Source organism: Solanum tuberosum, unplaced genomic scaffold, assembly GCF_000226075.1.
Source record: "Solanum tuberosum cultivar DM 1-3 516 R44 unplaced genomic scaffold, SolTub_3.0 scf00363, whole genome shotgun sequence".
NCBI lineage: Eukaryota > Viridiplantae > Streptophyta > Magnoliopsida > Solanales > Solanaceae > Solanum > Solanum tuberosum.
Window position 1 is genome coordinate 154,712 of NW_006239298.1, and position 26,226 is coordinate 180,937.

A 26,226-nucleotide genomic window follows, 5' to 3' on the forward strand; every position below is an offset into this window, starting at 1 on the left:
TCTTTATTTGTGTCTGCGCTTTGGTGTCCCTTAAAACAAGGTTCATCTGCTCTTAGATATTGTCTGGAAGAAGCCGATAGCAACTGGATAACGAAATTAAACAAATTGGAGGACAAGTAAATAGGAGGAACCAACAAGAGTAACTTTGGAAGTAAAATTAATTAACGTGTGCTTCCAATTATCAAAACGGGGAATTTTCCAATTGCCATTTATATTTTTGTCGAGAAGAAATAAAAAGAAAACTAAATGAAATTTGTCTCTATAATTATTGCAAGTTTTTAATCAAAGACCTGAACTATAAAACAAGTTGATGGCGGGGATCTGAGTTTCTTTAGATTGCGAAGCGCACCTCCATGTCCACATTCAAGAGTGCAGAGATAGATCTCATGACAAATTGCCTCCGTTGTCTCCTATATCAGGAATGCCGCTATATGAAAATTCTACGCCATTTCCACCAATTCCAGCAAGCAGGCATTGGAATCCGCATGTTTCTAAATCAGCTATCACTTTATCAACGACTGTTCCTGATAGAACTGGAAATTGTTGTCAAGGAAAGTTTAAAGAAGGCTAGGCTGAAATGTGGGAACTCGGCAGCAGACATGATTAATGCTATTAATAGAGAAGATTAGTGTCTAGTGGTTGGTTTTTCAGACATGTCAAAGATCAAGTATATCAACCAAGAAGAGATGGATATAACACTGTAAAATATCGGTAGAATTATGTAACTTCAGTAAAGATGGATATAACCCTGTAAAATAGATGTAGTTTCAATCAATTAACAAAAGCATCAAGTAGACCAGGCAAGAAGAGATGGATATAACACCTGTAAAATAGGCTGTTGAATTGTGTAATTTCAGTAAAGTTGGATATAACCATGTAAAATAGTTGCAGAGTCATATAATTTCAATCAATTAAAACGAATGCTTTCATGCGCATATGCTCTTTGTTCTAAGAAAAACTTGACAAAATGCTTTCATGTGCATATGTTTTTTGTTCCCAGAAAAAGGAAATGAGAAACTTGACAAACAGTGGGACACACAGGGATGTGAAACGGTGAGAAGAAGAAAGCAAATATTACATATTCCAGACTCGCTTAGTTAAGGCAAGAATTGCAGTTCATACTTCTAAATAAGATGTAGATTCCACAAGCAAAAAACAAATGTCACTATGCAGAAAATGTTAGTGATAAAGAATGTTGTCCATCTCTGTATATAGAACTGTGACCTAGTGAATAACTTTTTTACCTTTTTAGAGTAATGTTCAAGAACCTAAGCTTAATGTGCATGGGGATGGCCAATGCATCCCAGGTAAAGCAGATTAGAGTTTAGAAGTATAATATCCTGGAGAAACAGAGTAACTCCAAAAATGTCAATAGTGAGTAGAGATATCATATAAATAGCACATTGTGATTAGAAAGCATTTATCAGAAGGAAAATAGATTAAAGGATACGGGTTGGTAGTAATGTCAAAACACAGCCTCCACCACCAGCTCCAGTTAACTTGGTAGACAGTTTGTACTTTAGAGTTGTTCGAAGAATAGTTTCTATGGAAGCATGGCTAACACCCATGCACTGAAGCAATCCTTGGTTCATCTCCATCAACTCTGCCAGTTTTTCTTCTTTCTCAGTTATGGCAAGATCATCAGAGACAGGTGATTGAATAATTGCAGCCACCTCATTACTGATAGAATCCACTGCAGTAAACACAGAAGCCATTGCAGTCGGATGCCTCAAGGTCCTCTCGGAGACGCTAGCCACCAATGCCTTTGTATTTCTCCCAACCTTTGTGTTAGTGATCAACATTTTAAGTGGCATGTTTGTTTTGAGGCGTGTCAAATCGCCTGACTTAAACTTGATCATGTTTCCTGTATGTAAAGTTATAGGTTGCGAAGTCATTAAAATCCTGACATATCCTTCCATTGACTATCTGAAAATTAGAAGTATCCTATGTTTCTTAACCATAGAAGAAAAATCTACCATGGAAAATATTTCAGGCAAATCATGTACAAGATACCTTGATGATAGTAGGAGGAACAGAAGGGCAAGTGACTATACAAACCCCGTGTCCCAAAAAAAATGCCACATAAAAGGAGAAGAGTGTCAAAACGCTGCCAATGCACATGAGAGAAATTAACATTGTAATTCAGGAGCTCCCCAAGCAATCTTTGCCAAGCAAACATCAATTTTAAAATAGCTCATCTGTTCTAATTAGATAACCATCTGTAACAGTTCATTACCTTCATGAATAGCAAAAATCAGATTCTCTAATGGATCTAAGACCTCATTGTATGTTTTGTGAGACCAAATATAAACAGGACATATATGTGAAGTTTAATCGGTAGAACTGCAAAAGAAGAAGAGAGAACAATTCTCTTCTCCCTGCAAACAAAAAGTTATGATTATTGAGCAACATAGAACATGCAAAGTGAAAAGAAATAATTTGCATTTCCCTTTGTGAGTAAGTAATGACATGTTTAGATTGTGACTGGTAGAATCTTTTCTATGCTGACTGTGCCCATTTACCCTAAAATGATGTTTTTCTGTCTCCAGCGCTTTACATCATGTCTAAAGAGCCGTAGACTCAAAAAGTGAAAAACCAACATAATTTAACTTGTAAGGCAAGGTTTCTTTTAGATATTGGGCCATCCGCCATGCAATATGAGTCTTGATTATCTGTCAACAGTTATTAGACCTATTTCCAGTGAACATTAGTCTTTGTTTCAAGTTACTTCCTCTAAAACTTTACTTTTGGGGTGTGGACATGAAGAGGTTAACTTGTTTGCCTAAAATTACCACAGAAGTAAAAGATCTGTAGATATTAGAAGGAGCTTATGTTTACATTGTTTCCAGTTCTTGTTTGATTCTGGTTTGACTGGCAATATAACAGATATAGCTCTCAAACAAACAACAAGATGTCTTTTATCATTCGACAAATATTTGAGATACCTAGGGAGATTTAAAGAGTTGTATAGAAGATAAAATAAGTGTTGCTAATATGTTACAATCCATAATTGAATCTCAATAGTTCTTCATAGAGCACTGAGGATACCTCTTATTCATGTCATTGTTCCAAAAGCATAATTACCAAAAAACAACTGCAACTGTTTGAAGTGGGTGTTCTAGATGAATTTAACAAGCAGATTTTTTTACACAAAAGTAGGAGAACACAGCATACCAACGGCTGGTCAGAGATAGGAATATTTTTAACTAGCCTAATGAATTCCTCTTGTGAAATTCTTTTATAACACAATTCCCCTTAGATTAAGCTGTTATCCTAGAGTCGTTTTAAGGCAGCTAGACATATATAAACAAAAATGTCTTTTCGTGACTATGGTGTTACTTATTAGAATCTCAAGTATAATGTTTAATTATGGGAGGCTTTCAAGTTAATTACATGTTTTTTCTTGCACGCATAAGTTCTTTAAGATATCTTCTTTTATCTTAATAGATGATTATTAATTCCCACAGTCCTACCAATTTCTTACTTCTCAGTCACAAATTAGCATATTTTCTTTTTACCCGCTTAAGCCAAAACTATATGCTTTAATGCCCCTTTGTCAGCTTGACTGCGATGTTTTCTCTTTGTTCTGTGATCCGTTAACATATCATAAAAGGAAAGTAGATATAGTAACAATGGCTATTGTCACATACCATATGTGCTCACTGTGTTGTCAATACCAGATGGCTTCCCATGAATTATTTTCTCGCCTTCGAAAGCCCATTTATTCACCAATTCCAGCTCATTCTCTCCAAATACTTGCCACCCTTGGTGGCTGAAATCCATAGTGACTGAATCTGACAAAGCAAGAATGGCTGCGGAGAGTGCAACACAAAAAGCTGCGGACGAACCCAAGCCTGATCCCAATGGAAGCTCAGAATTGACAACTGCTTTAGCTGGTTTGCATCTAATAAGGCAATCAAAGAGAAAGTCAATGTGATATTATGGAATCTGTTTTATGAATGTCAAGTGGTCAAGTAAAGGAATGAAAGTTAATACCCATGGATTGAGGTGAACAGCCAAAGAAAAGCTGTGACACCAGCAGCGAGACCTATATTTGCCTCAGGAATGTTCTGCTCATCGACTAAAGAAGCAATTAATTTAAGAGTCTCCAGCGAGCATGAGGAAGGTGGAATCGGATTTTCCAAGTTTGGAAAAGCCTCTTTAATTCTTGCAATTGGCCAGGAAAATTCTAAGGACACATCCTTAAGCTGGAGGCTTAGTGTTTCGTCATTATCTATTTCCCGAAGAAATTCAGAAGAAAAGAAACATAATTTGAGAAAAACAAAATGAATAATTCAGTAAACATATTAGGGTTAAAATGAAAAAGGAAACAACAGTTTGGGTAAACGTGATTTTTCTTTGTTTTGGTCTTTCAAAGAAAAATAACCTTCTTTAGACAAGTAAAAGTTGAAATTAAGCAAATTTATCATGTTTCTATCTTAGTTCATCCATTTTTAGGATAGACCTAGCATATGTGACAAATCCTAGAGGTCAGTATGAACTCCAGTATCTTATCTCAATATCAGAGTAGTGGTAGAGAACAATGAGCATAACACAGTAAACATTAACCAATCATTCAGTCCCGTTAACAACTAAAAGCCTAAAACTCAACCATCAGAATAACATTCTCTACACTTCATCATATAATTATACATTTTTTGAGAAAACTCAATGTCTCTTAGGTTCCTTTGCTATGGAGAAAAATCGTCTTTGATGGATCACTTTCAGTGTTAGATCAGTTAGGAAGGTTGGCAACAAAGACAAGCATACATGATGAAGAATAAAGTGCAAAGACTATATTTTAACATACTTCTCCTCCTGATAAATGAGAACAGAGTTGAAAAGGCATAAAATTGAAAATCGTTTGTCAACTAGAAACCAGACAGGAATTCTCCTAAAGTTTTAAAAAAAATCCCACAATCGAGCTCAATAAAAGCCTCAAACACTCGATATATATGTGAATTAAGAACTCAACAACCTCAATTGGATTCAGAAATCACATTTACAACTAATTTGGAGTAGAATGTATACCAGCAGGAGTAGGAAAGCGAAGGGAGACGTAAGTATAGAGATCGATAGAGGCAGCGACGGCAGCTGATCCGTGAACCACAGCATGTTCTCCAGCCACTATGATTTTCCCTGGGGCTCTAGCTCTCACCTCCATCTCTCTTCCCGTTTTCCGTTAGTCCTGACTCCTGAGATACGAATCTGTACCTAATTATACAGAGATCGGATGGTTGAGAGTCAGAAGGAGACTGGAAGCCGTTGGTTAAGTATGGCTGCTGTCTGTACTAGTGGAGTAGTTGATTATGGCGGAGAATTTTATCCTTTTTGTTGTTTTTGACCTTCCCTTACCAACCACCGTTATTGTTAGAGCGTGATTTTCAATCCCTTATTAACCCTCTTACCGGTTAAAATATTATTTCTGCACAGAATATCATATAAGAATATATAGGTAATTTATATTAATAGAAAAATAGTAAAGTTGCATAAAAGAATTATTGGTAATAAGTTGTCGAATATATATCGTAGAGGGAGAGTTGACTTTTTTTATAATATTATAATGATTAATGAGTAAGTTAGATAAAGCGATTAGATATTTAGAAAATCAAACTCAAGAAGAATTTTTAAAATATGGATTTAGAATTGTGGGATTGTAAAAAAAAATTAAGAGAAAATATATAAACTCAAGCTCGGAATAATATAAATATAAAAATAAGAAGACAAAAAATATAGATGAAGAAGAATATTTTTCTTCTATTCAAGTTTGTCATTCAAATGGTGAATGATATCTCTAATTATATTGCTGGGATATCACCCACAAAGATCACCTTGTTAAATGTCCAAACTAGGAGATTCATATCACCTGGAAATTATACATACATGAATTCAATTAATTCATAAGTAAATCAAATGGACAATGCACTATTCAATGAATTTATATTAGTTATTTTAATCATAATTAGGGCTTTGTTCAAATAATTGATTTCTAGCCAAAAATTTAAATAATATGTCATGTGTCATTAATCCAAATAGAAACTTCGAAAAAATAGAGACAAAGAAGCCGCATTTCATTATACATGAGTTACTTTCTCTCTCTTAATTTAATTATGTGTCCCAAATAGTTATTATAATTTATAATATTTTCAATATAATTTTAAAAAATTAAAAATAAAATAAATTGAACTTCAGGTACAATATGTTAAAGATGTTTTTTTCAGACTTGGAGGTCCGCCCACCAAATTTGACCAAATCAGTATCCAACTTGTCAATTTGGAAACCGTTAATATTTTAAACGTAAATCTTGAGTTATAAACTTATTAATAATTTATGCCCTAGTCTACTTTCGTAAAGTCAACAAGGCCGAGAGGCTGAATTCAAACACACCCAAAATCCAAGTTTCACCCCTCCCCTCTAAGGGGAGACAAGGGCGGGCTAAACCCAAGTAGCTCTGGCCCATGATCCAAATCTATTTTTATTTTTTTAAAATATGAATAAACATAACTTTTTTTTAAAATATGAATAATTTATGATAAATCTATTTCATTGTTGTTTGGGTCGAATAATTTATAAAAAGTTGCAAATCACATATATCACTACTTGTTCTTGCTTAATTTGCATCTTTCTTGCTAAACTTTACTACTTTCCAGACACTAATTTCATTTTGTATTTTTTTTTCTTCATTCAACTATGAATTCATGATACACAAGTCACAACATGGTGCAGTTGGTAAAACATCATTTCTAGGGCCTGAGAATAAAAAACATTTTGATAGAGATAATTTTATCTTCTAAGTGGACTTACATGAGGCAATTCTGGATTAGTGAAAATTGGACTCTGATAACTGATTAGTTGTCAAACTTGGCCAATTGGCCGGCTAAATAGATAATATTGTCCGTCTTGGTAAAACGCCATTGGCATCCATTCTGGACTTTTGCCGCCTGCCGTATCAGCCTATTATATTCATATACATTACTGAAGGCTGCCAACCATGTTTGTTTAATCTTTTCTATGCTTCTTGCTTAGCACATTATAGTAATGGAGATTGAATGTTTAGTCACAAGATGTGATGTAAACATATCCATAATCAATTGGAAAATCGTTGTAGTGAACTTAAACAAGTCAAGAAGAACAGCATATGAGTTGTACATTCCCAGAACTCCAGATAAAAATTGGCAAGTAGCTGTACAATAAGAGGCAAGATTTGGAACTTACAATTTTAGTACGACGCAACAATATTAAGCAAGCTGACCTCAAACATTAAATTTGCGAGTTGTGAATAGCCTAAAAGGGACAAGGCCATGGATGTGAGAAATAGCAAACATATAATCAATGATTGACAAATTGTGCCTGCACCAGCTAAAATATGTCAAGTGAGGTGAACTTAAGATTCAAGGACAAAAAATCTATTCATTTCCATCACAAACTTCATCAAACAAGTACACATAGGGAACCAAAGGGGCATGTTCAACTGGTTCTCCTACCTCACCCTCCCCCATCATTTCAGGAATTTTCCAACCCAAATGCTGGATATAAACTCTATCAAAAGCATCAACAGTCAAAGAAGAAGCCAGAAATAGTTCTAACTCGTTCACAAATCGATCAGTTCGACCTGTTAGGAAAGGTCTTGCTGCTTCAGATACCATGATCTTGAACTCTTCTTGCTTTGCTTGAGGAGTAACTTTTATTTGCTTTTGCTCATTTCTGCAAATTAACCAGCAGAGAGATCATTCATCTAATATTGAAAATGCATAATGATGACCAATTAAGCGAACATGAGAACAATAACACGATAACTTTGAGGTAACTAATTTTCAAGAAAATGCCATTTAATTTTCTCATAGAGCTGTTAGCCTTCTTTTTTCTTTTTGGTAAAAAAGAGGTTAGCTTGATGGTGGCGAGTTCAATGTATGCAAAATCAACTATTTACAGCAAACAGTACCTTCTAAATGAATCAATCACACCAAGTATATGATGTACAATAATATCTACATCTTCTTCCTGCAGGATGCACAAAAGAATCAAACTTAGCAAAAATGTCATACAATAAAGTTATCTCAGATGTTACAAAAATGTCTAGTACTTAAGCATAATTTGATGTACTATTGCAATAAGAATGACATGATCGATAATCACCAAAGTTCTCCATGGGTGCCATTTTAGGACTTTCAGTCACAGCAATCAAGGGAAAAAAGTTTGAATAGGCCGCCATATTCAGGCTATTTTGTAATGTTTTAGACAACTATGATGTGTTTTCAACAAATCATTTTATGAGAAATTGGGATCAAAATGACATCAATTCATGTTGAATATTTTTAATATAAGCTCTTTACAGTTACAAGTTCTACTATTTGGGGAGGGAAATAGGCATATAGGAAGCCAGTTGCCTACTTGCCAAAGATGAGAAATGGGTTGTTGATGATAACTAGTTACAGGAAGCTTTTTCACGGATCAGACAAGGAGTGTAGACAGTTTTACCTATACACCGCAGAGATTATATTCCAGTGACTTCAACCTTATTCTGAGTGGAAAACTGGCTAGTTACACCAAGATTTACTTCAACTGAAGACTAATTAAAGATTGACTAAGAAATACCCATGGATATGCTGGTTCTACAGACAGTTTCCTATTGGTTGCAAATTAGTATTCACCTCTACCTTACAAAGAACCCAAGAAACTTGTTCAGTCTGGAAATAAAAAGGGTTTTCATCTCCATACTTCAGCTATAAGAACACAGAAGACAAGGAATGCAAGAAACAGGTTATCAGTACAGAACAATAATCAGAAGTTGTTTTCTCTGTGAAACATTAAATATGCTTCTTATTTTTTGTGATTCAAGGATTCATCGTCTTTATTGACCATCATAATCAAAAGTTCTTAAGAGATTGAGTTAGAAGTGCAGTCTATATTAAAGATTACAACATTTAATCAATGAAAAAGATGAGACTGAAGGACCTGAGTCAAAGACTGGATTTCTCTTCTCAACCAACTTATAAGCCAAGGATTGGGCTGAAGGTACTTCTGCAACTTCCAATAACGTAGCACATTGAATTTGTCAAATAAGCCCCCTGCAGAACTACCAATTTCAAGTTCTTGGAAGCAAAGTGATATCTCATAAAAGATATCTGGTAGAAATGGCTAAAATGTAAACCACTGATGGAAAACACTTTACCTTCATCGGTATAGTAGCACTGCAATCTATACTTGTGAGATTTTGTGAAGAACGCACTGGAATACAAATGTCATATAAAGGAGCTCAATACGTTAACCTAGAATAGTAACAAACAAAGCAGAACAAGTATAGAGGACTTTACTACCTATTGTCCAAGTTTTCATTTACAGAATGTTGTTGAAAAAACCCTCCACTATAGCTCCGTATAATAGAAAAATTCTCTGTCTGCATAACAGATAAAGAAGAGTGTTGATTTGCAAAAGAAATCCAGCAGAAAATATTTTATATTAATAATAGAAGAGCTAAAAAATTTTGTCAGTTATTAGAAGAGTCAGAAATATACTGATTTCAAAAGTACCAAGTATAATAAATATAGAATCCTCCAGAAAAGGAAATGAAAAACGAAAGGTGTCAGCTTTCTAAGTTTCTAAGTTATTCTGAATAAAAATTCATTCATATGTTTTAAAAAAAATAATGTATCACTTTGCACATGTATCTGTTGTCTAGTGCTTGCCTCTTAATGAGAAAGTCACTGGTTAATGAGGTGCATGCCTTAGCACATTGACTCAGAGAGACAAGAGGCACATAACTCGAGCTTTAAACAAAATTACTGCCTTTAATGGCAAATTTCCTGTCTTTTTGAGCCTCCTTTTTGTTTTGGACAAAATGTTGATACCATCAAACAACGACAACAACATACCCAATGTGATACAATACGTCAAAGATAAGATGTAAAAAAAATCCATGTTTCTTTCATTTCGATTCCCAGATATAAATGTCCCCACCAATAAAATTTAGATAAGCAACTCCAAAACATTCAATAGGCAAACAGAAGTCGGACAGAGTTTCTAAAGGGACCAAAATCTGATTAATTTCAGTAAAACATTTACAAATAAATTGCATAGATTTATACACATCTCCAATCTATCCACTTTGGTATTTCCACACTGTGTTCAAGGCTCGGCAACTCTTCCAATCAAGCAAAAAGTTTGTAAGACCAAATATCTAATCCCGCGGTCTTGATCTCACAAGTGTGTGTGACACACAATTATATGGATGTTAGTACTAGAATCCTCTCAAATTCATCTTAACAGAAAATGTTCCATTTTTCTTGAGGTTCCTGCATAGTAAAAGCCCTCTTACGCAAAAGTGTGGCATCTAGAAGGAATCATATCACTATTAATAATAGTTCATCAATCAATGCCCTAAAATTTTAGTTATACCAAATTGCTAACATTCCTGAGAGGGATCTACTTTTGCCAATACACTGAGAGGAAATAGGAACCAACAAGAATGATAAAACAGGTTTCGAACCTTACATAGAGGACACTTTACTGAAGCAGGTGCACGAGAGTGCTTACTCGAAACCACTTTTATCCAACGCAGAATGCAGCTGTAGCAAAATTTGTCTGCAGAAAAACATGATTGGATTAAGCACTTACTAACTGATTTATTTATAAAAAAACAATCCATACATAGCAAAAAAGAAAAGAAACTGAACTGGGGATTAAAACTTATGAAATTGCATCTAAACAATGACTGCTTATAAAACTACAAGAAGATATGTGTAAAACTAAAAAGAAAGGAAACGTACGGAAACATTGATCCAAGTAGGACTCTTCGGTAACTGGTGCAAGACAAATCGGGCACGGGTTTGGGTCGGAGGCCGGTGGGTCCGCCGCGTTTCCGCCGTCTTTAGCCATCGACAATTGCCAAAATCTATCGGAAACGTTGTGAAAGAACTCCCGCAATTTCCCCCTTTTCCCTCCTTTTTCTAAATTAGCCCCAAGAAGTTTTGTTGAATATTCTTTCAAGTCACAAGTGTTCCAATAAATATCGCATCACTTGTTAGAAAGAAACAAAATTAATAACTTAAAAGATCCATTTCATTTTATGGGAGGTTCAAAAAATGAAATTATAATTTTGGAATCGTAAATTTAAATATGATATATGTCATCATTTTTTTTTTCTATTAATATGTATGATAGTAAGTCATTTTATCATACTTATTATCACATATTATCTTTGATGTTTTTTGCTCTACTAGTTCGATTTGTTAACCTTCCAAAAGTTATTAAACTTGAAGTTATGCTAACTTTAGAAAGTTCAAGAATCACTCATCTCTAAGTCACTCTCGAAAATCACCCCTAAGTTATAAGGTCCATTGACATATCATTTAAACAATCTGCCTTTAAAAAACATAGACTCTGGTACCAGTTCAATGTTAAATAACTATTCCTACTACCAGACTAATAAGGGCAAATCTCATCAACCACACCAGCTTGAGTTCAACAAACTGAAACCACATTGTCCAAATTTTCAATTCACTAAACAGACATGAAGCATAATAAACTAACAAAAGACAACTTTCTTTGTTCGCTGCTGAAGTTCCATCCTACGTTGTTGCAGTTCACCAACTTGAGCCTTTAACATCTCAAGCTCTTGTTTTATCGCTTTCATTTCTGTCTGGGAGGAATTCATCCAACTCTTGCGTAAACCGCTGCTGACTTTCATTATGGTCTGTGACTTAGTTCTCTGGTAACTTGAACCATCTGAAGTTAGTAACCTCATCATATTGACTTGCTCAAGAAGTATAAATTGTGTCCTGATGTTATCTGGCAGCCTATCATTCTTCAAGGCATGTATTTGCGCTTCCTGTGATAACTTATGGTACTCCATTTTTCTGCATATGCTTCTTCTTTCTTCTTCTGTTAGGTCAGGATGTTCCTGCAATAAGCCATTTCATTTCAATTTCCAAGAAATCAATTTTTTGAGATTGGACGAAAAGAGAAAATGCGTTATGCATACCTTGAGGTACATGTCTATGGACCTATATAGGTTGTCATCACAAAATCTTGCTTCTTTTGGCAATGCATTTACAAGAGAGTCAAAGCTTCTTGCTACAAGGTTCTCATCCCTCGCTATGAGGGCGAGGTAGTCGTTCACTAGCCTCCCGACAACACACATTCTTGACTTGGGATTATTTGATGCAAGAGAAACATAAGCTTCTACCACTTGAACAACAATATCCACGTCGAAAAGAGTTGTACTGTTCCTGACTAGAAGGTCTTTAGCACTGCATTTTTCCATCATGAGAGCTATTCTTGTCTTGAGCTGATCTTTTAATTTGGGATTGATATTCATAATTAGCCCAATCTTGTAAAGATGAAGCAGAAAATTGCTGGAAACTGAGTCTTCTTCAGCAGGAAGCACCCTTATCAAACATTCAGTTGTCACTCTTTGTAGCTGGATGGACAATTCTTGATCTTTCGATTTCTCTTGTGAAACTGTGATTTGAGAAATCCACTTCTTTGTCCAGTGAGCTATACATGACCCCACAAGCTCTGGCTTAATCTTTCTCTTTTTGATCAATGAAATTACTTCGATAAAATGATCTATCCGAAGGGATGAAAAATCATGGAAAAACCAATTGCCACACAACTTCACCAACTTGGTTGTATCATCTGCTGTAACATTCACTAACACTTCATTGTCTCCTATACTACTCACTCCAGTCTCTGAGCAAGCTTTCCAAGAAATGGCTTCCGTGCAACGTTTGACAATGTGCAAGTCTTTAGACCATGACGAAACTGATTCACAGCTTTTCAAGATCCTAAATGTGTCTTTCCATGAAGAAAGGATTACGTAGCTAAGGAACGCCTCTGCTTTAGAAATTAGATTTCCTTGGTAAAGTTCATCATTCATTTCCAAGAAATGAGCAGCACAATACAGTGGGGCAACATTTGAAGCTGTAGCTTTGATCTTCAGTCCATAACAAAATTTCACTACTAATTCAAAGATTTTAGCCCCACCAGGAATTGTATCAATCTGAACTCTAGTATAGTTGTTCCCATTCCTTTCGAATACCAATCTGTTAAGGTATCCACTTCTTGAAACCACGGAAAGCTGAAAGTTGACAAGAATAACTTAAAGAAGTTCCATAGAAAGCGTAGTTAAACTTCATAACACAAAAATATAACTCTAAGAATGCCTATTCCATCTAGTATACCAAATATTAGTCAAAAAATTGGAAAGATCAGTCATATAAAAAGCAGAAAGCTAATACATGGTGCGATTTTGAACTTTATATATTTGGGACTTTCCTTTCTATTAGAGAAATGGACAGTGTAGCTGTGTACCTTATGCAAGTGGAAGCTTTGGTCTCTAATTTCTACTATCAAATCACTTGGTATTTTTGTTTGGACAAACCTGCACCAGTGTTGTTACATTCATTAGCCACTGCAGAGGAATAAAACTTAAATCACTATCACTTAAACAAAAACAAAAATCAGATACACTCTACCAGTTCTTATTTCTTCTTTCCACAGACTCTGCCACCATACTGCCACTTGCTGGATAAATCACACAGTGATTTCTCTTTTCGATAAATATAGATTCACCAGTTACTGGATTTTCTTTCACCATATCTTCAGCAGGTATACTATCCCTTTAGTTTCCTCTGTTCTGAACTATACAGTCTATTCTTCTTTGCTATATTATATAATTCCATCACCATAGTGTCCCTTTCATGCATTGAATTTTTAAGAGTGCTAATTAATTTAGGAATTTTAGGAACCAGTCTTTCTTTTAGTCCTTCAGACAACAATCATTTTCTTCCTAAAGGGATGTGTAATACAACTGACTCGAAACACAAAATTTGCATAACAGACAGTATTTACACAAATATAATATCAACAGTACTTATCGATGTCGTTTTCTATTTCTCTAATGATCTTTTTTCACTTAAACTGAACTTCCATCTAATGGACTTTGTCAAGAAATTAAATCTACCTGCCAGGATAGATAAGAGGTAAATTTCAAGTTGTTAAATTTAAAGGTCCATGAACATAATATTCCACAACACTTCGTTCCAACAGTCATGACAAGAATCATGAGTCCTCAGTTCAAATTTCAGTGACAAAATATTAGGTGATTCCTTTCCAGCTGTTCAAGCTTAGGTGGACAGAATTACCCGATATATGTGGTAGTGGAAGGTAACAAATAACCTCTGGAAATAGTCGAGGTGCGATTAAACTGGTCTAACATTACGGTTATATATATATATGTAAATGAGTGGCAGAGATGTAGACAGGTGGTGAAGAGTACACGTACACGGTACTACTCAAGTGGATGATCTTGAATTGAATCTTTCATGGCTCAACTACACAACTACTCCTATTAATGGCTCAACTACTATTAGTCCCCAAAAGAATAACCAACCACAAAAAAGAGTGCAGGACACAGCAATTATGACTACATCTCACACAGTATATATGATAGAAATTGAAATGTGGTATTTATGATATAGGAATATTTCTGTTTACTGATATTTTTTTGTTTCCCTTCATTGATGAGGTTTTTGATATTTTTGTGATGAGCATTATGTGTCATATTCATATTCAAAGTAGTAGTATACTTTCTTCTCTATTGGAATGTTTACCTGACATTAGATTATTCGTTTAGTACTAGTTTCATTTTCGAAGTTGAATGCCTTACTTTCATTTTAATTATAACAAAATATGTATTACTACATTACTATTTACGGACTAAGATTTTATAGAAATTTTAGCATTACCAAGACGGATTATAATACAATAGAAGAAAATATTTCCAAATAAATCGGTAAAACATTTTCTTCTGTACTAAAAACCACTATGTGTTACATTTTCATGACATTTTTCCAAAAAGGTTGCTCCCTGTGAGCAAGTTTTCAATTTGATGCAAACTACAGGATATAATAGTAGCATGGCAAACAAATTAAACAGCAAGGACCAAATACTTGGTCTTCAAATACAAAACAAAATCCTTTAGTTTAGACAGGCAATGGGGGTAGAGTGCTGAGACAAAGGTGAAATCGCGTGGATAAGCCGATTTCAGAGACGTGGACCCAAACTTTCCATTCTGTAAAAGTAGCCCAGTTTGGTAAGCTATGCCCTTAGCAAGTCTTAACAATGGAAAGAACAAAAAGACATACACACAAAAGAACTAAAGTATGATGCAAAATAAGGCCTAAAGCTGCACAGAGGTCCTGAAATCAACAGCAGCATTGCTCCTAGTCTTCTCAAATTTGGCCTCTCTCCTACCATCTACAAGCAAAAAAGAGAATAAGTTACACATTTCTTTAATGGTGACTATGAATGATAATTATTTCAACGTACAAAAATCAAAACAATACAAAGCTCATTCATAGTCCAAAACTAAGCAGAATGATTGTTCATAGATCAAGAAGCAATATGATTAAATGACATAATCAGTTGTGCTATAATGGCCAATATGGTTAGCATAAGAAAGTGGGGAAGGGCATAGGTACAACTATTACATGCAATTCCACACTAAGTACTTTGAACTGAAGAGGTACTTACCAAGCTGAATATTCTGATCTAAATACCCCTTAAAGGACCTGTTGTCCTTTTTTTCACAACTCCTTCAAAAATCCCGTCAGATCCAAAAACACAATTCAAGTTTTGATGATCAATTGGACCTGGTAGCTGGAATGAAACAGAAAATTCTCCCGGTGGACATAGGTTTTGAGTTTGCATCTTAAAAACCATGTTGTCCCTGCGAACCATGTTCTCTCCAGTCTCGCTCACTCCTTTTATGACGATTGCCCCATTAGGTCCAACATCACAGCGAAACACTCCTGTAACCACATGAACGGGAAGATCTCTTAATCATCAATTGGATTCATATGGATGCAGTTTGAAATTCATTGACCACATAAAAAGAACAGATTAAATGATGGACTACAATCAGTTAGAGGAAACATAGAAAGCCCTTCTGTGGAATCAAAACAAGAGCAGCCCAATGTTATAAACAAAAACATGCATTAAAAAAACCAAGGATTTATTGATGTGAGATAATAAAGTTCCACACTTAAAATATAACACATCCACATTAAGCTAAAAAAGCAAGCATTTATTGGAGATGAGGTCTTTACGTCTAAACCTCCTGGTTTTTTGGATATCACTCATTCTTCATGCATTGATTTCATATTCAAGTTTCAGTATGAAATGAAGGGACATATTGAGAAAAAGTAAACCACAAATTTTATCCGAGTAAGGTGGAGTATGCAGCATATTTATCAGCAAGTTATCCCACCGTGTAGTATATGGGGTAACTTATCCCATCACTATGACAAAAATGGTGGAATAAATAATCCAAGGACTACCTGATACCTCAAACCAAGCATGGGATAAAATAATCCTACATTTTATCCTAGAATTATTATACCTTATACCTCACACCAAATGATTCCTCAGAGTTATAAAAAGATAATTTTCTACTTAAGAAAATCTTACTCATATGTAGAACTTACTTTCATCCCTTGCGACACCGGGGAGTGAAACACGAAATACATAGTCATCCTCGGATTCAGCAATATCAACTGATCCAATAAGTGGTCCAACCTTTCCCAATAAAGCAGATCCAGTCAGTGCAACCCCACCATTAGCATAATTTATGAGATTATCCCACTCCTCTCTGGCTGGACAAGCAGTGAAAAAAATCATTGCAGGCTGACCCCCAGCATGCTGCTGAGAGCTGATATGCTTGGAATCAGCTTCAACTGGGACTGAACCAGTATTAATGTCTGGTGACGCTGAAGTATGATAACTGTATGGTAGAGGAGGGCCAGTATATGGAACACAACTTATGGGGGCCACATTAAGTGGTTCAGGATGCAGCGGAGTTGAACCATTATTTTCACCATGATTCGGCAAAGAAGTCTGAGAAGCTCTGAAATGCACATGAAAAATGCAACATTAGTTTCTATAATGATAATCGCTAGAATAAAAAAAATACTCCTAACTTGACATATAAAAAGTTCGCTCTCCATAGGACCTAAAACCAATAAAATAAGAGCCTCACTGGAGTAAGCAAATACAGTTCATATGATGCAAAAGTACAAAATGGTTTCTTTACGATTTAAGAAAAAGTTTCATTTCGTTTTGTGTGCCAGTGGAAGCACGTGCAGGCAAGAGATAGAGAGATCAAAATAGAAGTACCCTCTTAAATGGAAGCATCTCCATGATTGCATATGAAGAATAACTCATTTTCTATTCACAGTCTGTCCTTAGTTCTGTTTTTCTAGCTGAATTATGACAAATCTTTTGGCAGGTCTACACCATTGCTTTTCAAGCTTATACCTGCTGTAGTTCACCTTGGTGTGCTGCTTGGGTGGTTCCCACCTGATAGTCCAAGTGAGGTAATTACTCCCTTCGAGGTCATGCCACGAGGACAAAGATTCGCCATAAGCACTAGTTTAGGCTCATGGTTTGACTGGTTTTCAGTTATTATTTTTTCACATGGTCTTTCTTCCCTTATCAATGACAAGTTTGTGTATGTTAAAATTATTAAAAGTATATTGTTACTATTATTTTTTAATTAGACCTTGTTAGATTTTATATGTAGTAAATGTCTAATGCACTATCCAATGTCAGATCTTGTTCTATTAAACAAAATGCATCTTTTCATTCCAGCTCCATGTAGGATTAAGAAAATGTACCTTCCGTCCTAGGCAATTTCACTGTGATCAATTAGTTCTAGGCAAAAAGACAATTCATTTTGGTACATGTTACAAACCTATGGTCTCACTCAACCCCAAAAGCTAGCTCATCGACCTCCAATCCCTAAGAGAGCCGATGTGGGACTCAACACCCCGCACACCCAAGACTGGACATCTAGAGCGTAGACTAAATAAGATGGGCACTCAACATTGGGAATAATGATTAAGATGCTTCTGGCTCTAAAACCATGATATGGGAGTACCCTTTCCCAGAGCAGCAAAATACACAGAACAAACCCCAAAAAAAAGGACCAACAAACAATGAATCAGCCATACATTCTTCAACAGTTTTCACAAATGAAATATTGTCTCAAGAAAAGTGAAAACTCTTCTATACACCTTAATAGCACACAACTATTGACAAGATTTTATCTTTCCAGCATACCCTTAACTGAACTTACTAAAAATTAGCTCTGCACAAACAACTGGGTAACTGCATTTAAAAGATTTTGACCAGAAAAATGTTTACTTTCAGCATTACGAAAGTGCCCAAAAGCACTCAAAAAAATATGAAAATCAACATCTTCCTTAGGTGTATGCTATATTTTAGGGTTTCTATCTCACCATATTGTGTAAAATGAAATCTAAACTAAACAGCTATGTAAGATATGAATGAAAAAGGTAGACTACTGATACCTCCAAGGAGATTCCATCAGAAAGTTGTTGAAGAAAAAATTTGAGAAATTCAACTGTGAGGTAGATTCCGGCGATACCCAGATGCAGACAAGGGTCCAACTCTGATGGAGACCTAGGGATATCTGGTAAAAATTTAGCGAGCGGCAAATACCCAAAGATGGAAATTTATTTGAATTTCTTTTCCTCAAGAGTTCTTCTGTACTTTATGTTTTAGGGATTCTGTATTTATAGAGCGTTGAAAGCCCTTGCTGACTTTGTTCTGTGTGGTTTGGTGGAGTATATACAAAATTAATGAATGCAATATTTTTCTAATAGAATCTATCAAACAATTTGAAAAAAATGTAACTAGATAATAAGGATGTTTTGCTTTTTTGTATAAGATCTAATATATAGGCAGACATTTAATCATACATTAATTTAAATTCTAATTCGATAATTTTTTATTCAAATTTTGAAAATATCTTGCATGTATTTTCAAAAGCTTATTAGATAGTAATTTGAAATTCTTACCTTCAAACCTTTTCAAGTTCTCAAATATTAGCTTGGATCAACTTTTAAATTCTTGAGACTTCAACACATAAATACATTTCCCGACACAATTTTAACTTTTAATACTCTCTATGTGATTTCTTAATTAATTAAGATCTTTTGAAGCAAAGCTCCTTAATATTTCTGAAACTTATTTATTTTTTAAATGTATAACCTGATAATAGAATAGGTACATTTCAACCATTCACAAGGAAAAATAATGATTTCTTAAGGGTTTTTTTTAATAATAAGTTTTTGTCATTCATTTAAGTTTTGGTGGATAAAAATATCTTTGTTGATAAAGATAACATATATTTATTAGTATAAACTTAACATTTTTTCCTTATCTACCTAAGTTTGGGGAATGAAGTTAATTATACGCAATTTCCTTCTTAAATTTATGTGAAAATATTACATTGATCAAGCAGTGACGGATTCAGAATTTTCATTCAGGAAGTTCGAAAAATAAAAGTATAAACGTGTATATAAGCCAACAAAACAAAATTTCAAGGAACTAGTAGTATATAGTTTTAGTGGTGGACCCTTGATTTTTTTGGATTTAAAATCACACTTTTAGCATGTTTTATAAAATAAAAAACTAAAAAAAAAATGTGAAAAACGGAACTGAAACTTTAAAAAAAAACTGAAACTGGAAAAGAAAAAAATAAAATGTTAATGCAAGGATTTGAACCCTTGACGTGAAGCTTACTTTCCAGGAAACCTGCCACTAGGCTATTTGTTTCTCAATGTCTTTGAGAGGGTTCAAAATATATATATCCACATAATTACAGAAAATTACCTTATATATATAGTGTAATTTTTTGCCGAGGGGGTTTGAGTGAACCCCCTAAAACCCACGTGGATCCGCCCTTGTGATCAAGTGGTCAATACCTTTTATCTCCAATCTCGAGGTCATAAGTTTGAGTTAACAAAGAGAATAAAGTTGAGGAGCCTACGAGGAGGAAATAAAATAATAATAATCTTTGATTATTGTTTTCTCAAAGGTTAAGAGTATTTTAATTTGTTCACTTACTTATTGTATAGATTTTAAATATATAAATGTTATTTAAAATTGTTTGAAGTACTTATACACATATATTCATAGTTCGAGTTAAGTGTTCAAATCATCATATTCTAAACACCTTCACATAAATTGCGACAAATAAAAATATAATTTATTTTCATATTGTATGAGGAAAATCATATAAACGCACATAACATTCACGGAGTGAACATAAAGGTAAGATAATCAAATCTTTGCAAGGGCATCCTCGAGAAAGAAAGAGGAAACAAGTTAAAGAATCAATTATTATTTTTAACTCGATGACATAGATGAAAAAGCAATGAGAAATAAATAAAATAATAGAAGAGTCAAGTGCGCAGATAAATTCATATGGACATTATATTAACTTTTATACTTCAAGTCTTAATTAGAGCTTTTCCATTGACTAACGCCTTAAAATTATAACTTACAAATAATTTATTTACTTCACACATTAGTAAGGTACCATACCACTAATGTACCCCTTTTTAGAACATCTAGCTAATCTTTACTTTACTTAAGCTTTTGTCTAACATACTGATCTAAGAACTCCTTCGGAGTTAAAATCTGAGTTCTAAGATACGTATTCAATGAATATATAAAATCTTGACTATTTCATTTATTTTGCATGTTATCTATTAATATTCGAATTGCTAGTAAATATTTTTTAAAAATTAAATTAAAATACGTATTCTTGACCTCATAAATTTAACTGTATTATTTTTTAATCTTAGCTTGCAGTATTTTAATTTAATCTCTAAACGGATCTAGTGATCCCACAGGGCAGAGAAATTATACTCCATTATTGTAAACACAAGAAAACGCGTTTAAAAGGTACACAAAAAAAAGGCAAGTCTTGAAAAAGCGCGATCTTCAACTTCAATATTCTGGAATGGCATGGCCTTCAATTTCTCATGCTTCAACACCACTGTAATCTCACTGATTCTCATCATCACTATCCTCTTCTTCTTCATCGTCCTTCCACTTCCCCAATATTCCCCAAATCCAATTCACAAATCTCCACTAATTCCCCACAGGTTTCTTTTGAATGCCACCATTTTTGAAGAAAAATCCGACCATTTTGTGTGTTCGACCAGCAATTTCACTGACTCCAATGGAATCTTTAACTACTTTTCCTTGCACTATTGTCTCTTCCAAGAAAACCCATCTCTTTCCATCCCATTTTTCGCCCTCTGTGTATTTCTACAGTTCTACATCCTTATCAAGACTGCCCAAGATTACTTTTCTGTTGTGGTTACTAAGCTTTCTACGCATCTTAAGCTGTCGCCTTCTATGGGTGCAGTGACCCTTTTGGCTTTAGGTAATGGTGCGCCTGATGTTTTTGCATCTGTGGCTGCAGTTAGGGGAGGTCAAGCCAGGACTGGGTTTGGCGCGATTCTTTCAGCAGGGACTTTTGTCTCTGCTTTTGTTGTTGGGTTCGTGGCGATTTACGCGGCACCTTTTGCTGTTGATCCTGCTCCATTTGTGAGGGATGTGATGTTTTATTTGACTGCTGCTTTGTTTCTTTTTTATGTCTACTTAAGTTCTGAGATTTTCCTCTGGCAAGCTATTGGGTTTGTTGCGTTTTATCTCTTCTTTGTTGGATTTGTATTTTGGATGGACTTGGGGATGGGTGGTGCCAAAGAGAAGGGGGGTAAGTTTGGAGGTGAGGTGGGTTTGGTTAGAAGTGATGAAGTTCATATAGGGATTGTTGAGTTGGATTCTGAAAAAGGCAAAGTTATGGGAACTTTAGAAGATGTAAAGAGGCATACTACAGGTTCATCGCACCTTTTTAGAAAGGTATGTCCTAAATCTTGCCTATAGTTCTTGGTTTTCTCTTTTTCTTCATTAAATTAAACACACATATGGAAATGCAAGTTCAGTGAATTATTCATCTTAGCTGGCAATTGTATAGACATTTGATGGATGATTTATTCAGCATCTTGTAACCAAGTTAGGGGGTTAGAATTTCTTAGTTTTGTGGTTTGTGACCTTGTCTGTATGCCTGTTGTGCTCTAATTATCAACAAACCAATTGGTATGAAATTCTTTAAGGAGAACAAGATTGAACATGTGATGGACCAAAAAGACAAAAGAATAAAATGAGAAATTGATGCAAGAGATAAAGGGCTACTAGGTTTGTTGTCATTCCTCCTGTGTAGGAACTATTTGATTCTGTTGTGCATTGCTGTGAAATATTTGTAACCCCTTTGAATTATCAAGATCAAACTGCAACCTTGTACTAGCTCCAAAGTCTTGACAGAGGAAATGTTTGGTGAGTTAGAGTCTTGTATTATCAACATGACATAATCACATAAACAATACATCCTATTACATAGCAATAAGAAAAAAAACAGTACTTTATGTTGATTTATGTTACTTCACAAACTTCGTGGTATATGCTGCCCTCTAGAATTTTGAAGCACATCTGATACACAGTGCGGATGATTGCTGAAAACTGGCCCCACATTCTGTGCCATAAGTTATATCTTCTCCTAGAAGTATTCTCTTTGGGAATTAACAATGCTGAACGTCGGTTGTGTTGACCATAATGGTCTTGACAAACAATGGTGCAAAGCTAACTGACTAGGTGCTTCTAGCACCCTCAAAAGCAAACCATCTGAGAATGGCAGCTTTTTCAAGGTTCAGAATGATTAAGTGGGGAAACTCAGCAATGACTGTAGCAGGTGGTTGCAAATTTTGGAACTAGGGAAATTATCTAAATAATATTTGAGTGTTAGTGTTGAATTTTGCGACAAAACCAGCTTTGGCTTCAGTTCTGTATTATTTCTTCAATCTTGGAGTGTACCATGCCAGGATGTAACCGCCGATTAAGTAAGATAACTGAATAGAGTCATGATGGAGATAGGGTTAAGGCAGAGCTATTCGTCGTTGACTAGAAATAATCATCCAACATTCTGGTTAGTCTTATCCTGCATCTTATGATGACATGTATAGATGATTTTCCTTCCTTATGTGTTTCTCGAACTTCCACTATTCATGCAGACAAGCAAATTTTTACTCCTTCCGTTCCCTGTTACTTGTCCATTTTGCATTCTGCATTCCCTTTAAGAAATCATTAATTAAGTGTTTATTTAACTAAATTATCCTTATAAATGGTACTTTGAAAATTTAAATTGGCTAGTAATACTTCAATTAGTTTGGCTAACGGTTACTTAATGATGAGAGTAAAAATGGAAAAAAATAATTGATTCTCTCTTGCTTTTGCCTAAGTGGACAAGTAAAAGGGAAAATTTACTTTTGGTATATTGGACAAGTAAAAGGGAACGGAGGGAGTCCTAGATACTTGAATGGTAAGTTGGAGGATTTTGGGGTCTAAATCTTTCCCTATTTAGTAATTTCAGAATATATGGAAAGTGATTTCTCTTGTTGATGCATACAACAACATATGCTGTGAATAGTTGGGCATCTAGTGCTTAAATATCCTTTTAGTACAAAACTCAAAGACTCTGTAACAGATAACATCAAATAACAAAAATGCTCCCAAGCACTTTTCCCTAGGTGGCTTCTAGAGATCCCTTCTGGGTGTCTAGAGCCCCTTCTCTGGTGGTTCTCTGCCATTGGAATCTCTTCCTTTTCTTGCCTTTTCTTTCAGGTAGCATTTAGAACATTGTGAACAGGTTATATTTCAGACGGAATCTTATGATCTACCAGAATCAATATCTGCTTCAGAGGTATGGTTTGAGTGGGTGGAGAGTACCATGATGTCTATCAGGCATATGATATTGAGCAGGGAGCTTTGCTTTGGTTATGCAAAAGATTAAAGGAGGCTTCTGAAAGCAGGGGGGAGAACTTCAAATCACGGAGATGCAGAGACATTTCGACATATATTTATTGCTCCCTGAAGTTCAATAAGTATCGTCAATTTATATCTGTTATCCCACTGAAGGGAGTAGATCAGTAATTATTATTCCAGAAAATGCATTTAACGAGGGATGGGGAAATCTAGTAATAAAAGTGGAGAACTTCATTGAGAGAAAAGTAGAGAAGCAAGGGGAATTTATTACAAAAAGGGAATTAAATCTCTATACAATCATTGGGAAAGGGGGATTACGAGGGAGCTCTTCATAACAATAATGTAGCCTGAGTACGCCTTAAATGGTGCAGTCCCCAAAGTGACACTGGCCACTACATAGATGGATGTCAAAATCTGGAATAAACTGCATGTCCATGCTTTTCGAGTGCAAGGAAAGAAATGAATAAGGGGCAAGCAACTGACAAACAGATGAGCATGCCTAAGAAGTTGGATTGCACTCTTGCTGGAAGTTATTTTTATATTAAGCCATAAAAATTATGATGACCATAACATTTCTCATTGCTCTAAACTCTAAATTGATAAATGTAATATCCTACTTACCAACTATCTTTTGATAAGTGAGTGTGTTTTATGTGAGAATATATTCTCAGCTTTCTACTTACACCATGGAACTCTAGTATTGCGTGCTTTTGAAGTCTTTTAGGTGCTTCTTGAGATCCCCTGCATACTGACCAATTTATCTGCAAGCACGCCTATTTTAGGTACAGATATGAGATATTTGATCATCTGGGTTCTAGCTAGTTGTTTCTCATGGTCAGTTCTAGTCAAGGAGATTCTTTTCTCCATTGGTTCAGATGTATCTTGCATTTTGCTTGGTTATCTATGTTAACTTCTGTATTTCAGCTATATTTTTAAAGAAAAGTTCTTATCGAAGCCAGTTGCTTCTGCTTCTTTTTGCAATCCATGTTGTTGACTAGATCATTCATGAAGAATCCATCTGGCACACTCAAAATCCATTTTTTAATTTTATGTATTTTGATGGTGTTCACAGCATCTCAGTTTGTATTCTGTAGCTATTTTAATATTTTCATTTTGACATTTTAATTTTTCTTTATTGACAGGTCTCAGTTATCTGGAAACTTCCTGTCTCGATGCTCCTTAGGCTCACTATACCACGGACTGCACCTTCTGAATGGAGTAGATTCTATTTATCTGCCAACATTGCTCTCTGCCCCCTCCTACTTCTGTTTTCCTGCAAATCTTTCGTGCCATTAAATCATCCAATCTCTTTCCTACTCTCAGACACCCATTTGCCTCTTTGGTTCATCGTACTCTGTGCTACTTGTTCTTTGGCTATTCTACATTTCATTGTTGAAAAGGAGTCCCCTAAAACTGAGCAAATGCCTGCAGTTGTTATAGCATTTGTGATGAGTGTATTTTGGATCTCCACAGTTGCTGGGGAACTTCTCAACTGTCTTGCAGTTCTAGGAGAGCTCCTGAAACTGCCTGCTGCCTTTCTTGGTTTAACGGTGCTTGCATGGGGAAACTCAGTCGGTGATCTTGTTGCAGATGTTGCTGTTGCAAAGGCTGGCCAGCCGGCGATGGCCATGGCTGGATGTTTTGCTGGGCCAATGTTTAACATGCTTTTTGGGCTTGGAACTGCTTTGGTTATGCAGACAGCAAATGTATATCCAGAAGCTTATGAGCTTCATCTCCATGTGAGTATCGTGGTTGCTTTTGTTTTCTTGCTATTGAGCTTGATGGGATCTTTGCTTTTAGTGACTTGGAATAGGTTCCGGGTGCCAAGATTCTGGGGATTTTGCCTAGTAGGACTCTATGTTGTTTTCATGGTAATAAGCCTGATCATTGCCACGTTCTCTGCCTGAGTTTTGGAGAGGCAGAAGTGTTGAAAAGTCGCCACATATAAGACGTTGAGCAATAACAGTTGATTCATCCATCACTGGTCTGGAACCATGTGGGGGCTGCTAAACTCTTGAAGATGAAGTAGGTGGCAGTTACTAGAAGTGCGAAATGGTTATGTTGATAGCCTTCATTCACTAACCAGTTAGAGATCCTATTGGCTTCCATTCAAGAACAAAATAGTTCATTTTTTTGAGTTCATTGTGGAGTGAGTAAAGTGAGTTGGAAAGCATAATCCCCTAGTTGTATAGAAAATTTCTGGTCAACAAGAAGTTTCATGTAAGCCACTACTTTTTTTCTTGTGAAATTGAACAGAATTTTAGAGTAAAATGCTTAACTTCGTATTTATGCAGAATTACTCGAATCATATCATATTCTTAAAAGCTTTCTCATTGTTGGATACTGAATTTGAATGAAAAATAATCTTTCATTCAAATTCAGTCAGACGGATCGATAGGTCCTTTGTGAGCGCTTGTTACATTAGCAGATTTCGTTATTTTGAGCGTAGGGAAATCCATTTTCATCTCTTTTGATTCTGCTCTTACAAAAATGTTAAGGAGAAATCGAAATTACTTGTAATTGAACAGT

The 26,226-nt window shown here is 35.2% G+C and overlaps 5 protein-coding genes across 6 annotated transcripts; 1 reads left to right on the forward strand and 4 right to left on the reverse strand.

The window, feature by feature from the left end:
• Nucleotides 1-128: 128 nt before the first annotated feature.
• LOC102582697 (mevalonate kinase) lies at nucleotides 129-5,398 on the reverse strand. Its single transcript, XM_006361797.2, has 5 exons — nucleotides 5,032-5,398; nucleotides 3,997-4,234; nucleotides 3,651-3,904; nucleotides 1,451-1,864; nucleotides 129-533 (listed from the first exon to the last, which is right to left on the reverse strand). Exons 1-5 carry the CDS (start codon nucleotides 5,162-5,164, stop codon nucleotides 385-387), a joined length of 1,188 nt encoding a protein of 395 aa, XP_006361859.1. The 5' UTR covers nucleotides 5,165-5,398; the 3' UTR covers nucleotides 129-384.
• Nucleotides 5,399-7,336: 1,938 nt separating this feature from the next.
• On the reverse strand, nucleotides 7,337-11,028 carry LOC102583028 (uncharacterized). The gene is made up of 7 exons (XM_006361798.2): nucleotides 10,767-11,028; nucleotides 10,487-10,581; nucleotides 9,318-9,397; nucleotides 9,173-9,228; nucleotides 8,956-9,068; nucleotides 7,943-8,001; nucleotides 7,337-7,704 (listed from the first exon to the last, which is right to left on the reverse strand). The coding sequence occupies exons 1-7, from the start codon at nucleotides 10,873-10,875 to the stop codon at nucleotides 7,407-7,409; spliced, it is 810 nt and encodes a 269-aa protein (XP_006361860.1). The 5' UTR covers nucleotides 10,876-11,028; the 3' UTR covers nucleotides 7,337-7,406.
• Nucleotides 11,029-11,219: 191 nt separating this feature from the next.
• On the reverse strand, nucleotides 11,220-14,061 carry LOC102599882 (coleoptile phototropism protein 1-like). Its single transcript, XM_006361841.2, has 4 exons — nucleotides 13,476-14,061; nucleotides 13,312-13,381; nucleotides 11,981-13,078; nucleotides 11,220-11,899 (listed from the first exon to the last, which is right to left on the reverse strand). Exons 1-4 carry the CDS (start codon nucleotides 13,595-13,597, stop codon nucleotides 11,525-11,527), a joined length of 1,665 nt encoding a protein of 554 aa, XP_006361903.1. The 5' UTR covers nucleotides 13,598-14,061; the 3' UTR covers nucleotides 11,220-11,524.
• An 868-nt stretch (nucleotides 14,062-14,929) lies between these two features.
• Nucleotides 14,930-18,625, reverse strand: LOC102583357 (alpha-crystallin domain-containing protein 22.3-like). The gene is made up of 4 exons (XM_006361799.2): nucleotides 18,372-18,625; nucleotides 16,488-16,906; nucleotides 15,535-15,812; nucleotides 14,930-15,258 (listed from the first exon to the last, which is right to left on the reverse strand). The coding sequence occupies exons 1-3, from the start codon at nucleotides 18,386-18,388 to the stop codon at nucleotides 15,553-15,555; spliced, it is 696 nt and encodes a 231-aa protein (XP_006361861.1). The 5' UTR covers nucleotides 18,389-18,625; the 3' UTR covers nucleotides 14,930-15,258; nucleotides 15,535-15,552.
• A 2,092-nt stretch (nucleotides 18,626-20,717) lies between these two features.
• On the forward strand, nucleotides 20,718-26,005 carry LOC102583683 (cation/calcium exchanger 5). 2 transcript variants are annotated; one of them, XM_015315518.1, is made up of 3 exons: nucleotides 20,718-21,741; nucleotides 24,840-25,436; nucleotides 25,498-25,584. In XM_015315518.1, the coding sequence occupies exons 1-3, from the start codon at nucleotides 20,839-20,841 to the stop codon at nucleotides 25,498-25,500; spliced, it is 1,503 nt and encodes a 500-aa protein (XP_015171004.1). In that variant the 5' UTR covers nucleotides 20,718-20,838; the 3' UTR covers nucleotides 25,501-25,584. The 2 variants fall into 2 exon arrangements, with proteins under 2 accessions (XP_015171004.1, XP_006361862.1); XM_006361800.2 differs by having other exon boundaries at nucleotides 24,840-26,005.
• Nucleotides 26,006-26,226: the final 221 nt, after the last annotated feature.